A 14558-nucleotide genomic window follows, 5' to 3' on the forward strand; every position below is an offset into this window, starting at 1 on the left:
CTTCCCGACCCAGGTGTGGCCTGGCGTGTGTCCACATGTAGGCAAAACACTCACAGCTCACCAGGAATGCAGAGCAGCCGTGACCCACTCCACAAGAGGAGCAAAGACATGACTTTCCTTTCTTGAAACATACTTTATCTTTTTTTTTTCCCCTTTCTTCTAATGTTTCCACTGGGTGGTGCTGCAGGAATTCCTACCTTTTGCCTTGGATCTACCCTTCCCAGAAAGACGCCTCTGAAGCATAATAGGAGGAAGTCCTGATTTAGAAAGATTTTACAGTTTCCACACAATAGAGAGTTTGGAGGATGCTCTGGCAGGAAATGTCTCAGTTGCTGAATGTGGAAAAACCACCATCATTCTGTATCCTACAAAAGTATTCTGGTTGCACTGCGTGTGTATTTTGAGCTTTACCAGCTTCTTTAGTACAGAAAAGCTTTCAAGTTTATCTAAAAGATTATGATTTCCTTCTTGTGGAAGTGGGTCTTGAGATTGCCTTTATTTTGATTTTTGTAAAGCCATCTTAAAATATCTAAGTAAATACCTTTTCAATGGTAAGATAACCATAGATGTTAAGAAAATCTCTGTGAAGGCTTTATTGGAGCTGAAGACAGTATTCCACTCTTATTTCAAATATCCGTTCCACAATGTGTAGATCAAAAGGATTCCTGTTTATCTGCTTTGTGGAACCCAGGGTATCATGCTAGGCCAGCCCACTACCAGTCCTACGTCCCTAGCTTAGATTACATATTTTAACTTTCAAAATACTTTTAATCTTAAAAACTATTTGTTTGCTAGCACTCACGTAAGGAGAGGATTGGGGCTGGCCTACTCGACCTTTCACAAGCGAGAAGACCGGAGGAGAAGAGTTGACCTCCCTGCTTCAGATCCCTCAAATGCCAAGGCTTGGGCTCCATGAGCATTTGTATGTCCTGGCTTCCCGCTTTACCCCTGAGCGCACAGGATTCAGTTTTATTAATTACTAGTAGAGAAAATTGGGCGAAAGATTTTCCATTCAAGCAAAGGCCTCCAAAACATAGGAGTCAAGAGTATTATGGGGTGGGAGGAGCAGTGCTGGAGATTGGGGAGCTCATTAAATTAAAGCTCAGATTTCAGGACAGTAGGCAAGATTTTAATAAGTCTCACTGGCTGCCAGGCAGCCTGGTTTCTTGGGATAAATCCTGGTCTTCAGTGCAATCCCAGAGACCACTTTCTTAGAACCTGGGACATGCCTTTGTTCTAGGTGTTTCTTTTCCCAGGAAAGTTGCCTTGGTTCCGCTGGTGACTGGGTACTATCCAGGTGCCCTTGCCGATTCAGCGAGGTTCCCAGCATGGCCTTCTTCACACGTGGGGTGGTTGCCATGGTTCATTTCAGAGTGGCAGGAGATGCACATGTGTTTCAGGCCCTTCTCTGGGGTCAGGCTCACTCACTTAGGTGTCCTGCGACTTCCATGCTGATTCTACTGTCCTGTGTGCACACGCCCCATGAAAGGACCACTCTCCCTGTGTCTGAGGAGGAACTGAGTTCTAGAATCCATAGCACCTCTTGTCCTCCTTTGTCCTCAAGAGCCAACATCGCTCATTTCATGTGGGGTGCACCTGGCCTGTCTAAACCGGTATACACATCTTTTAACAGAGGAAATTGGTTAGAAAGAAATGGCGGGGGATGAGTTCAAAGCTTCTTTCTTGAAACAACTTAGCCAGAATAATTGGAGTCACAGATGAGGCAAACCTAGAAAGGAACAAGGATACTTCCTGTCTTGATCCCTAGTGGGAATGTTGCATTGGCCTTGAAATTAGCAGGAGACTTCTCCAAGTAGCAGTGGGTGTGCATATAGGAAGGGAATCCTCCACAGGGGTCTGTGTAGTGATCATTAACCTGAACTTGGGAGTCAGATGCTCCTGGATGTGTGTCTGTCTGTCCTCGTTCCTGGGGCCCAGTGTCTGCTTTTACATTTTAAGTCCTGCTTCTCATGGCATAGTGAACTAAGAGCATGAAATTTAGGTGGCATGTATAAAGCATTCAGCACCATGCCTGGTACATACATGGTCATTACATGTTAGCCTTACAAGGAAAAGCATGTATGGGAGTGGGGTTTTTTGTTTGTTTGTTTGTTTCGTCTGAGCCTTACTCTTGAGAATTCCACAAAATCTCAGTATTGGATGGTGGTGGAGGATATAACTAACATTTCCTTAGAACAAGGCTCTTGATTGATAAATTAATTGTGTTTGTGTGTATACACACATTTTCTTATTTTCTCCCCCCTCTTAGTCTTACATTCTCAAAAGGATCCATGAACCAAATACATGAAGAAGACCCTGCTCTGGGTTTGTGACTGTGAATGCACACACACATCTGTTTTATGTGTGTGATTATACATTTTAGGTTAAGTGGGTCAAAAAGAGTTGAATACCAACTCTTTTTGACCCATTAAAAACTATAATTTCATATAGTTCAACTTAATTGTTGTGATAGGAAACAATTTGAAATAGTATCATAATGAGATTGATGATAATGATGAATGATCCCAGCTTATTTTCATGTTATTTATCCAAGTGTAGCAAATTAGAATTCATCAGGCAACCTTGGACAACTAGTAGTTTTATATTTATATATATAATGCTTTCTAAAGTAACATTTTTAGATACATTTAACTATGTGTAATAACACATCTAATGAATCCTTTTTCTAGTTCCATCCTCTCTTGATCCAAGTGACTTTAGGAGAATCTGCTTAGGATTTTTTCCCCCCATTGAATTCATGTGGTTAATTCCTTTGAGGAGGCCACAAATTCTCAGGGCGTTTTCTCGGGTGGTAAGCACATCAGTGTTCTTTCAGAAAGCAGAGTTTGGCCGTCATGTTGAGGGTTAAAACAGCTGACACACAAGACCAGATGAAACCAGAGCTGCAGTTACAAAGTGGGACAGATGTGGGAGGCCAGGTTTCCTGTGGCCCATTTTCCAGTTTCCTGCCTGCAACCTGCAGAAGAAGAGGAAGCTGAATGTTACCAAGTACGAGAACTGGAGGGGGATGTGCTGCAGGCCAGAAAAGATTCATGCCAACAACACGGACAACAAAAGCCACTGCAAAGAAAGTGAATGTTCAGGATTTCGTCCAAAAAACAGCTGGGAAGTTACAGCCCATCTGTTTAAAGACAAAGCCTGATCCACAGGCCTGCTCTTCCACGTGAGACCCCAGAACAGGGCTGACCCAGCTTTTTACAGCCCGACTCATCTTTCAAGACAGGGTCTGCTATTTTAATACAGTTGGTCACCTGAAGAGATTTTCCCTGCATTGCCCAGTGCTTCTAAATCTGTTTCCTGGGCATGATGGTGAATGGGGGCAGTGGGTGTGGTTACCCACGTGGCTATAATGGACTGCGGGTCCACTGGCAAAGTCTGGGTGACCTGTAGGCTGCTTTGATCTGGCAGGCTTGTGTTCCTTTAACTGCCCAATAAAATTTTTGTCTGATATTTTCAAATAAGAGATTAAATGGAGGTGTGTATGTTCAAGGCAACACCTGTCATGTTCTGTGTGACTACCTCGCAAGCCAAGTGGGGACATGCAGGGCCCCAGCCTTCAGAGCTGGTGGAGATGTGGGCGAGTTCATCTTTGTTCTGGAGAGGGGAAATTATTAAGCTCTTTAGTTCATTTTAGGAGTCAGATAGTACAGTCCCACCATAAGAGTAAAGAAGTTGAGATCCCAAGTAGCTGCCTCATTGAACACCTTTTAATTGGGTACATGCTGGATGTTAGGTATCATGTTGGAATTGCTGATGGATAAAAATAAATAGCTCCGGCTGTGGAACCTAGTTGGAGGCTGCCCTGAGGCAGATAAGAAGGCAACATGATGGTACATGTTGTCTGCGGCACTGTTCTCACTTTTCCCATACACCATCTCATTTAAATGGCTTCTTTGAGGCACAGAGAATAGGTGTAGGATTTGAGGACAACCAGTTGTTTATTGGTTCTGTAGGTGGAGTATCTCTTCTTCTCCAAGCCCAGAAAGAATAAACTCTATACCAGGAACCTGAAGAAGTTTGGGGAACCTGCCAAATTAGAGATAAAGAGGTGCCCGGTGAGGCAGCCTGGACTGAGAATAGGCCCCTTCCCATCCTGATGTGAGCCTTCTCTGAAGATGTGGGATAAGATAGGGTTGGGTCGTGCAGGGGTGGGGAGGGAAATGGCATGAATTTAAGGATGTGGGAGGAAGTCAGAATGGCCCAGAGATACTTTCCCAGCAGGAATCAGTGTAACCATCCATTTACTTTTCCAGAGAAAACTCACCCATATGAAAGTCAGCAGTGAACCAACTGAGCTAATTCTAATTTATCCAGAAAGAACCCAGTTTCAGAAGGAAAGAGAGGTGGTTCATACACAAAGTAAATTATATATTTGGGGGAATGCTGTTGTGGCTCAGTCGTAGAGTGCTCACCTAACATGCATGAGGCCCTGGAATTAATCCTCAGCACCACATAAAAAATAAAATAAAATAAATATATTGTGTCCTCCTATAACTAAAACAAAATATTTTTTTAATTATTTATTTTGTTAAGACAGTTGTTGTCAGTGATTCTTCTAAGAAGTCTCTCTTTCCTCAGTTGGAAGTGTTATTTAAAAGACAATGCAAATTGTAAAGGGTAAGTCAATAGAATGAGCAGCATCTACCTCTCTTTTCCTATTTAAAAATGAACAATCTTAGATATTTATGGAACAGATGAGAATACAAACATTTTTTAATCAATGGAAAGCTTCCGTGGACTTGAACTTGGTCTCGTGCATTTTTTTACATGTGATCATTGACAATAATTAAAATGCTTTTTGAAAATAAATTTTAATATCAGCTTCACCTCATAAAAATAACAAAAAGATATCAGAATTTATAAGGGCTGCATATTTATTGAGTTATCCTTATTGACTTAATGCCTTAAGGTTTTTCTGTGCTCAGTTATTGCAGATTCCACATAATACAGAATATTGTCTTCCAGTTCTATAGCTTCAGTGTGGTTTGTTTTATATAATGAAGTGGTTTCTGCCCTTTTTCTTGGACAGTGATAATGTAGTGGGACTGAGACATGCAGATGATACTCTAAACACATTTTCAGGGGGAGAGCTCAGACTCCCTCATTTTACTAACTGAGCAAGTTTTCCTTTTTTTTCCCCCCTCCCATCTGACGGGCCAGGGATTCGAACTGGGGTCCTTGTGCATGCTAGGCAAGCGCTCTCCAACACGAGCTATTTCTTCAGCTCCTAACTGTGCAAGTTTTAACAAAGAGAAACACACATTCTTACTGAGCACCTACACTGTGTATTTGTGCAGGAATATTCTTCCTTTCTGAGGGTTTGCATTCCTAATTTTTTAATTAGTTGATTAGTTTAGTTTTCACAGCATAAAAGTTTAAGAAAATCAAAGATGATCATTCTGCCCCTTTAGCTCCCTAGTGCAACACGAAACACGAAACCCAGAACATGCAAAGAGAAGTGCTAGGTTGCCATCAATAGAAAAACAAATAGGTGGGTATTTCGATGTCTGAGAATGGAAGCAAAACCTGACTTCGCCTGAGGAAACTGCGTCCCGCTCACGTTAGGACGTCTGGCGCCACCTTGTGGCCGACTGGAGGCAGACCCGCCTCCATGGAGAGCATCGCGGCTCTGAGCGGGAGGCGGCGGCGGAGGCCGGCCACCGAGGATGAGCAGTGTCAGGTGACCCGGCAGCGCTCCGGTGCGCCGAGGGGCACTGGGACCAAACAGTAGGTTCCATCTATAGCATCTTGCACTCTGATACTCTGTCCAGATTAACGAATGAATCCAGGAGCTTTTCTTTTTTAAAAGCAAGAGAAAGGACTAAGGGATACAAAGCTTTTGTTTTGTTTTGTTTTCATATTAGTTGCATTTTAAAAACAAAGAAGTTTAAACACAGAACGGAGACAGAAAACAATCACTTAGAAGCTGCTGAAGTGCCCCCCTCAGGGGCCAGCTCCTGACCAGGGGCCACCTCTGTCCTCTTCTGCTGCCCTGACAGCTGGCGTATTGGGCCCTGTCCCCCATCATCCCTGGCCCTTGTCATCGCAGAATGTTTACCATTTTCTGCCCCCACAGTCTCAGCCACGTGGCTCCCTGGCCCCCTCTAGGGAGCGAGATGGATGGGAGCAGAGTGTGCCCACCCCCACCCCGGGCCTGCTGCCCCACCCTCACCAGCGCTTCCTGGGCCGGTGTCAGAACAGGCGCTCAGGGATCTGTGTTACCTGCAGGGATGTGCAACTGTTTGTGTTTCCGTTTCTGTTGACAGTCTGAAAAAATAAACACAAGCGCGTGCCAAGGCCCCTTATACACAAACGGCAGGCACCGTGCTGCTCAAAGTTCTCGTGGGCGTTTGGTGCCTGTAGCGGGGTCATTGCCCAGTGAACAAAGAACCACACTGGATACAGTTTCTGAATAATGCTTGCAAGGCAAGTGAAGGCCCGGTGATGTCACAGCCGGCTCTAGGAAGAGGTCCCCTTGTTTCTTAAAAAGTAGTAGCACTTAACATCTCAGTAGCACTTGCCGTGTACCAGGTACAGAATATCAGTAACTCCTGTGATCCCTACAGCAACATTGTAAGGGAGATACTTTCTTCGTCATTCCCATTTGCTCTTGGCACATCCCCATTGGCTACTGAGGCACAGAGAGGTTAAGTACCTTACCCAAAGACCCACAGCCAGATAGGGCTAGCGCTTGCATCTGAGCCATACAGTCTGGCTCCAGAACCTGTTCTTACCTACTAAGTAGCCTTTCAAATAGGTGAAAGTAGTTCCTTCTCTCACCTTCCAGGTATAGAAAATAATCATATTTTAGTTTAAAAGAGGAAAAAAACCTATGCATTGTCTAGACTCTAGAGAAGACCCCTGATATAATTCTGATTTTATGGAAGCTATTTTACAAACCTTGTTAATTATAGAGAACTGGGAGCAAAATAGTTCTTGTCTATAGATATGCAAATTCTGTTCTGTCTCCCAGTGTTTCATTGACTCTCCTCCCAGCCTCCGTTTTGTCTCCATTTGCATATTTTTCAGTAATTCTAATCTATAAATGCCTCTATTATTCAAATTCTTTCCTGAATCCATTATAACATCTGCCTGGTTCTCTTGTTGGTTAATGGGTAAAATACCATTTTTGACATGTGTTCATTTTTCTATCTGTACAGCAGTCGTGCTTTTACAACCTTTTGAAAAAAATTTTTTAACACAGGGAATGTTTCCTCTCTCACCTTCTCCGAGGGCCTTTGATGACCATCTTGATACCCCTGCCACCCCCTGCAGGCATGCCCTGGTCTCCTGGCCCCTTACCTGGCTCTGGTTTCATTTCTCCATAACTGTTATCTTCCAACACATGGAGTTTAGTTCATCAGGTTTGCTGCTCATGGCCTGTTTCCTTTCACCAGACTGTGAACACTAGAGGGACAGAAGCCCTTGTCCTTTCTATTCACTGATGTGCCCCAAATACTCAGTATTGGTATACAATATGAACTCAAAAAAAGGAAGAAAGAAAAAGCAGCAGAGGGAATTGCTCTTGAACTGGGTACAGTGTATAATACACTGACTCCAAAAGAATCTGCATTGGATTAGTCATTGCTATTACTTTTTGTTGAGAAGCGATTGGGTTTCAGCAAAATCTCATCTCTCATATGTAAAGTTAGTCATTAATTTGGGACAGCGGAGGAATGTGTTTTATTGCATAAGAATCATACAGTCGGACATGGTGGCACACACCTATAATCCCAGTGGTTGGGGAGGCTGAGGCAGGAGGATTGCAAGTTCAAGGCCCGCTTCGGCAGCTTAGCAAGGCCCTAAGCAACTTAGTGAGACCCTGTCTCAAAATTACAAAACAAAAAGGCCTGGGGATGTGGCTCAGTGGTTTAGTGCTCTTGAGTTCAATCCCTGATGCCAAAAAAAAAAAAACCAAAAAACAAACAAACAAACAAAAAAAAGCAATCACACATTTTGAGAAGCTTCATATCTAGTTTGTTGCTTATCTTTAAGGGAGTTTATAATAAAAATTATAATAAGGAGAACTTGTCAGCACTGTAAATCTATTCATCTTTTCCCTGCTCTTTTAAAGGTGGTATGTATATGATTCAAATTTGGCAAGTTACTTTATTATTTTAATTATTTAATTGACATCATAATTGTCCATATTTATGAGGTACAACATGATGTTTTGATACAGGTGTCCCTGCGTGATGATCAAATCAGGATAATTAGTATATGCATCACATCAAACATTTACCATTTCTTTGTGGTAAAACATTCAACATCCCCTCCCAGCTACTTGGAAATATACAATGCATTGCTATTGGCTGTAGTCCCCCTGCTGGGTAGTAGAGCACCAGAATTTGTCCCTCCTGTCTAACTGAAACTGAGCGACCCTCCCTGCCCCTGTTCTCCCCAGCTTCTGCTCCCCACCATGCTACGTCACCTCTGTGAGACGGACTGTGCTTAGGTTTCTCATATGAATAGGATCATGCAGTGTTGGTCCTTCTGCACCTGGCTTATTTCACCGGACAGGATGTGCTCCAGGTCTGTCCTTGATGTCACACATGACAGGGTTTCACTTTTTTAGGATTGCATAATACTCTGTTGTGTACATATACCACACTGTCTCTGTCTGTTCATCTGCAGACTGGCATTTAGGGTGATTGCAAATCTTGGCTGTCACAGTGCTGCAATAAGCCAGCAAGTGCAGATGTCCTTTTGACACATTCATTCCATTTCCCTCGGGTCTGTGCCCAGTGGTGGGGCTGCTGGGTCATACGTAGTACTATTTTAATTTTTTGAGGATCCTCCATAGGACCCCCATGGCAGTTGTGCTCATTTGCATTCCCACCAACAGTGTGTCAAGGTCCCCATGTTTCCGTACTTTGTCCAGCACTGGACAAGCCATGTGAAATTATGTAAGGTCCACCACCACAGCTGTGGGGGCGGGTGACTGGATCGTGGGCCTTTACCTCATCAGTGGATTAATCCATTGAAAGCTGAACGGAGGAGACTTGCTAGGTGGGGCATGGTTGGGGAAGTAGGTCACTGCGGATATGCCCTTAGGAACCATATCTTGTCCCTGGCCTGCCACTCTGCACCCCACCCCCTTTCTCTTTGTCTCCATGCTTCCCAGCTGTCCTTAGCTGAGCTCCTTCCTCCACCATGTCTTTCCATCATGAGGTGTCTGCCTTGGAACCAGGCTCAAACCACTGAAATCATGGGCCAAAATTAATTTTTCCTCCTCTAAGTCGTTTTCCTCTGGCATTTGTCATAGTGACGGAAAGCCAACTGACACAAAGGAAAAGGAACAGTGAGGCCTATAGCAGCAGCTTTGCTCTTTGGGGAGGGCAGTGGCAGGGAGAGGGGGGTCCAAGCCAAGTGCTGTGCCCGTCTGTCATCTCTGGTCAGCTCCAGCAGAAATGGTGAGAGACCATCCAGAGATGGGAAGGCCCTGCAGGAAACAAGGTGGAGGTGGGGCCAGAGGAAGAGGGAGAGTGGAGGGCTTCTCTTCCTGTAAGAGCTGTGAGCCTTTAAAAGTGGACCGATGCTCCCTAATAGGAAAGCACAGTGCTCAAGGTCCCGTAAAGAATGGCATTAGGACACTGAATAAAATTTCACGCACTCCAAGTAAGGTCCGGACAGGGGAAGGGGAAAGAAAAACATTTTCTAATTAGAAAGGAAGATTGATTTGGACGGGGGGTGTGGATCAGGGAGGCTGGAAACATGGATGGAGGGAGGGAATAAATTTGGGTGCTCTGCAGCCCAGAGGTGACCATCGTCCACAGCAACCTAGCGTGTGTTTTATGAAGACCTACGCAAGAGGTGCCCAAACTCTGCCCCCATAAAAAGAGATAAGGAGGGGGAAACACCAGTGACCCCGTTGATCAGTGCGTGCTGTGTGCATGTGGTGAAATGTACTGCACCCCTTTAATGTGCAAGTTAAACAGGTTAATTTTAAAAAATGATTTGGGAAACATTTTTAAGAGCTTTCTGGCATTTCTTTCGTGTGTTCTACAGATTTTAAGCTGGGCATTGTGGGTAGTGAACTAAATGAATTTAAGCTGATGAAATCTCTTAACTTCAGGCCTCCGTTGACATAATAATGTGTCACATGGAAATCTCAAGTATCAACAGCTTTCTTGGACGGTTTATTCATCAGCGCCACAGGGGGCCGTCTGAATTATGGTGGCTTCCAGATAAATGCGACTTTATTCTACTCGTGTGTTAAGGTATCAGAGTTCGTTAAGGATTCTAGGTGTCGAGGAATTAATTTAGGAAAAACATCCTTTTATTCAGAAGGATTTGCTCACGTGGACAGCCGTCAGCTGAGGAGAAGGGCATCCTCTCCCGTCACGATGTCGAAACTTTTTTCTTCTCCAACAACCCAGAGGGCAGAATTTGCAGCTGGCAGAGGTGTGATAGAACATAATGCCTGATTATGTATGAAAACAACAGTAAATTATGAAACTCGATTTCATCATAATTAGGATAAACAGTGGAACTAAACTAAACATCAAAGAAACACAGTCCACGCCCTCAAAGGGAGGGACAGGAGTCAGGTAGTCAGCTGGTGGCCCACTGCCCGCTATGCCCTGTCCTGCTAGCACCCATTTTTAATCACAGGTGGCTCCGGCCAGGGGCATGTAGGGGCAGAGCTGCCCAGGGCCACCGCGGCCTCCCAGAATCACTTCTGCTGAGAGGAAGAAGGAGTGCCCCATCTTTGCAGAGAGGATTATGAGCTTGAGGGGAACGCTGGAGATTCATCGCTGAGCAATGCGTGGCTGGATTTTCCGCAGTGGAGCTTTATGTGACCGCAGTCATCGCATCTGGCAGGCTCAAGGAGAGGCGGAAGATAGTGCAGGAGGAGAACGGGCCCAGAACGGGCCCTGCGCACTTGAGGCCTGATCCCTGAGTCAGCTCCTCTGAATAATCCTCCCGCGCACCCCCAGGCCCCCAGCCACGGCACCAGCCCTGCTGGGCCTCAGAGTTGTCAGGGCAGCTCCGTGACTCCTGGTTCCCACTCCTTGCCTCCTCTGGGCCCACTTCCTCTCTTGCAGAAAACAGGGAGCCCCTGAAGCAGGGGGTCCTCATGCCCACCATTCCCTCCCCTCTCTGTCCCTCTTCTGCTCGTTGCCATCTCCTTTTTCCTTCCCCACTTCCCTTCTTCTGTCTTTGCCTCAGGTCGTGGCCTTAGCATCCATGGATGCCACCCAGCCCACTTGTGGCCTCTGAGTCACAAGACAGAGTCACAGTGCCCCCCACATCCGGTAGCCTGCTTTTTTGAGTCTAGACACACTTCAGCATTATGAACGTGCCCCAGTGAAGAGAGAAACAAATACGCCAGGTATTGTAACAGTCAGCTTTTGCTCTCACAGTACTGGGTAACAAACTGTCCCAAGAATCATTGGCTTATGGTGACATTGACTTTTCTCACAAGTCAGCTTCAGGGGTACAGCTTTAGTTGGTGGAACTTGGCTCCAGGCTTTGGGTTGAGCTCAGGCTGGCTCCTGGTCTCATTCTGGGATAGCTGCTTCACAGCAGTAATAGAAACTCAGGAGAAAAAGTGTAGATGAGACACTTTCAGACCATGGTTCAGAATAAACACATCTACCCAGCAGTCCACTGGCCAAATGAAGGCATGTGGCCAAGTCCAGATGTCAGCGTGGTGAGAATAAAGTATCGTGTCCACTGTCCTGTGGTACTGCACAGCCACTTGACCCCAGGGAGGAGGGGAGAGTTGAGGACATTCGGGGCCTCTAATACACAGTGTTGGAATACCATGAAAGATTATTCCCAGGAGCTCCGAGGAGGCCTGGTGGGTAGAAGCACAGTGTAAAACATTTGCATGGATGTTTCTGTTGCCTCTGTCCCATTGGGAACAGGATGATCCTTGTCAGTTAAAGGTGGAGAGGGAGGTGGTGGCTGACCACTTTCCCACCTGGCTTGTGAGCCAGAGGCCTAGAACCTCCTTCCCCACAGACCCCAAGCTCACTGGCAGCCTTCTGCCCTTTCAGGCAAGTTCCTCTGAACATCCCCTAAATGTGTTTGGCCAAGACGACACCAGGAATTTGACACAATGGTTAGCGGTTCTTAGTACCAGTGACGGACGGTTTGTCGCTCCCTTGCACATCATCAGGAGGGTGACCCGCACGGGCAGTTGGGCCCACGAGGTGCCACGGAGCCCGGCAGTCAGCCTGACGGGCCGTTGTATGGACTGCATGACCATCATGGTGAACACTGACTTGTGTAAGGAATGTCCCCTTTAAAGAACCATGAGTGAAACGCCCCTGGGTACTTGGAGTGCGTTCCTGACTCTTTCCTTCCACTGTGTTGCACCCTCACCCTGGGAGACAATGAGATGCTTTCTTCTGGCGAGACACATAAGAGGAAGTAAGGAAATGCATCCTTGTGGGATGGCTGGATATTGTCACATCCATCCCTGTGTGCGAAGGGAGAAGGATGACTGTCGTCAGGGTCTGACGGCCGCTCCAGCAAGAGCTGGCAGGTGGGGGGTTGTGAAGTGACGATGGATGTAAGTAACCCTCCCCGTGCTGGGGGATGGAAGGGACCCCATTTTATTGTGAGCACGTGCAAACATGTCACACTGCATCTCACTATTATGTATAATTATAATGCACCTGTAAAAATCAATTAGAACAAACAACCCTTCCAGGGCCAATTTTCTGGCTTCCAGAGTTGTGCATCTTTGTTTCCGCTGCCCGTTACTGTCCCCTGGGCTGTCCCAAGGACTTCACTGTCTCCTTGCTGTGGGAGAGGACGATCCCTTGTTCTATCAGGCTTGACTCCCTCTCTGGTGCATTTTCCATACCAGAAGCTAGATTTCTGCCCTCTGGTCTTGTCCTGGCTTCCTTGGCCCAGCGTCCAAACCTCAATCCATCCTTCCCAGATCCAAAGTGAGGGCTCTTGAGGAATCCGCTCAGGACAGCTGATCTACATACAGCAAGTCCTTGAGGCCAGCCCAGCCATTTCCTACTTCTTAATTAAGCAAACAATGATCAAACAAATGGGTAATTATTATTGTTGTTGTTACTGTTTTAGAATCAGCGCTCGTTAACGAATATCCTCCAGTGACTAAAGTAGAGAGACTAGCAGGTTCTGCAGGAGCTGGGTTGGGATGGACAAGTAGGATCTCACCAGGCTCTCAAGCAAGGGAATAGCATCTTAGGAAGAAGGAACAGCACTTACAAACTCTACTCCATAGTCAAAGGAAAGCCTTCTGTAGTATCTCCTCTCCCAGTGGGAGAAAGTGCTTCTTCCCTGGGTGCACCTGCCATGGGATAAGTGCCTGGGAAGGGCTTCTGCTGGCCATGACTGGTCCTTTGGTTCCCGTGGGATCTACTGATGGCCCCTGCCACACTCGGGCCTTGTGCTACGTCAGGTTACTGCTGGCAATGCAAGGAGTAGCCTGACTGAGTCCCTTCCCCCTCTCAAAGCTCAGCATGCTGTGGGAAGGGACAGTCATGCCCAGGGACGTGACAGAGGACCCGGAGACCCCTGTATAAATGCACTTAGCACGTGCACCGCATTTGTTGGTTCGAGACTGACCAACAAAGGATTGGGCAGTGTGTGCGGGAATAGCCACTGGCGTTCAATCAGGAAGACTTGGGGATGGATTCCATGAGTGGTCATGTCATTCATCCTTTTCCCAGTGCCGGGCTAGCCCTTGCTGAGATGTGCGTAGTGAATTCCAGGATCACAGGGTTTCCCTGTACTTCTGGATCGAAGTCGCTTACAAAAAATGCAGAGATGATATTCCATGTTTGTAGAAATATATCGAAAGTGATTCTACTCTTGTGTATAACTAAAAAGAACAACAAAAAGAATTTCCCAGTTCCGAGTGGCCCGCCGAGATGGGAGCCTTGTGGGAGGAGCAGGCATCCTGCAGCCCCCTCCCCGGCAGGCTGGGCGGCTCCTGACCTGGCTCCTCTCCCTCCAGGTATGGAGAGTGCAATCACGCTGTGGCAGTTCCTGTTGCAGTTGCTGCTGGACCAGAAACACGAGCATCTGATCTGCTGGACCTCGAACGATGGTGAATTCAAGCTCCTCAAAGCAGAAGAAGTGGCCAAGCTGTGGGGACTCCGCAAAAACAAGACAAATATGAACTATGACAAGCTGAGCAGAGCGTTGCGATACTACTATGACAAGGTAAGCCTTGACCTTGTGGGAGCCTGCCTGGGGAGGGTCCCCTTCCCTATTCCTAGCAAAACCCCCTGGGAGGATCGTTCTTCCTCCTCTGGAACCCCGTGGATGTCACTGTGGATTTTGTTTTCTCCGTTTCATCTGCAGTTTGCCGAAGGACAAGTCAGGAGGTGGCGGGGCTTTCCTAATGCTGACTTGCTCCAGGGACAGGAGCGTTCAAGTCTAGAAAGTCTGTCGCTCCTTTCTGGTTTACAGTTGAGTCAGGAGGGCCTTTCCTGAGCGGTGGAGGCATGGACACCTGATTTTTAAGGCTCCATTGTTTCAGCGTCCCCACTTACAAAATAGGGATCCCTCGAGTGCCCATCTCAGGCCAGGTGTGGAGACCG

At 46.4% G+C, this 14558-nt stretch overlaps 1 protein-coding gene across 1 annotated transcript in view; it reads left to right on the top strand.

Annotated features, from left to right (window-relative positions):
- Positions 1–14558, top strand: part of ELK3 (ETS transcription factor ELK3) — a 61432-nt gene that overhangs the window by 11717 nt on the left and 35157 nt on the right. Inside the window, exon 2 of the mRNA XM_079142876.1 lies at positions 13970–14178. Coding sequence (XP_078999002.1) covers positions 13972–14178 — 207 coding nt within the window. The 5' untranslated portion in view covers positions 13970–13971. The remainder of the gene's footprint in view (positions 1–13969; positions 14179–14558) is intronic.

Source organism: Sciurus vulgaris, assembly GCF_902686455.1.
Source record: "Sciurus vulgaris genome assembly, chromosome: 5".
Classification (NCBI taxonomy): Eukaryota; Metazoa; Chordata; class Mammalia; order Rodentia; family Sciuridae; genus Sciurus; species Sciurus vulgaris.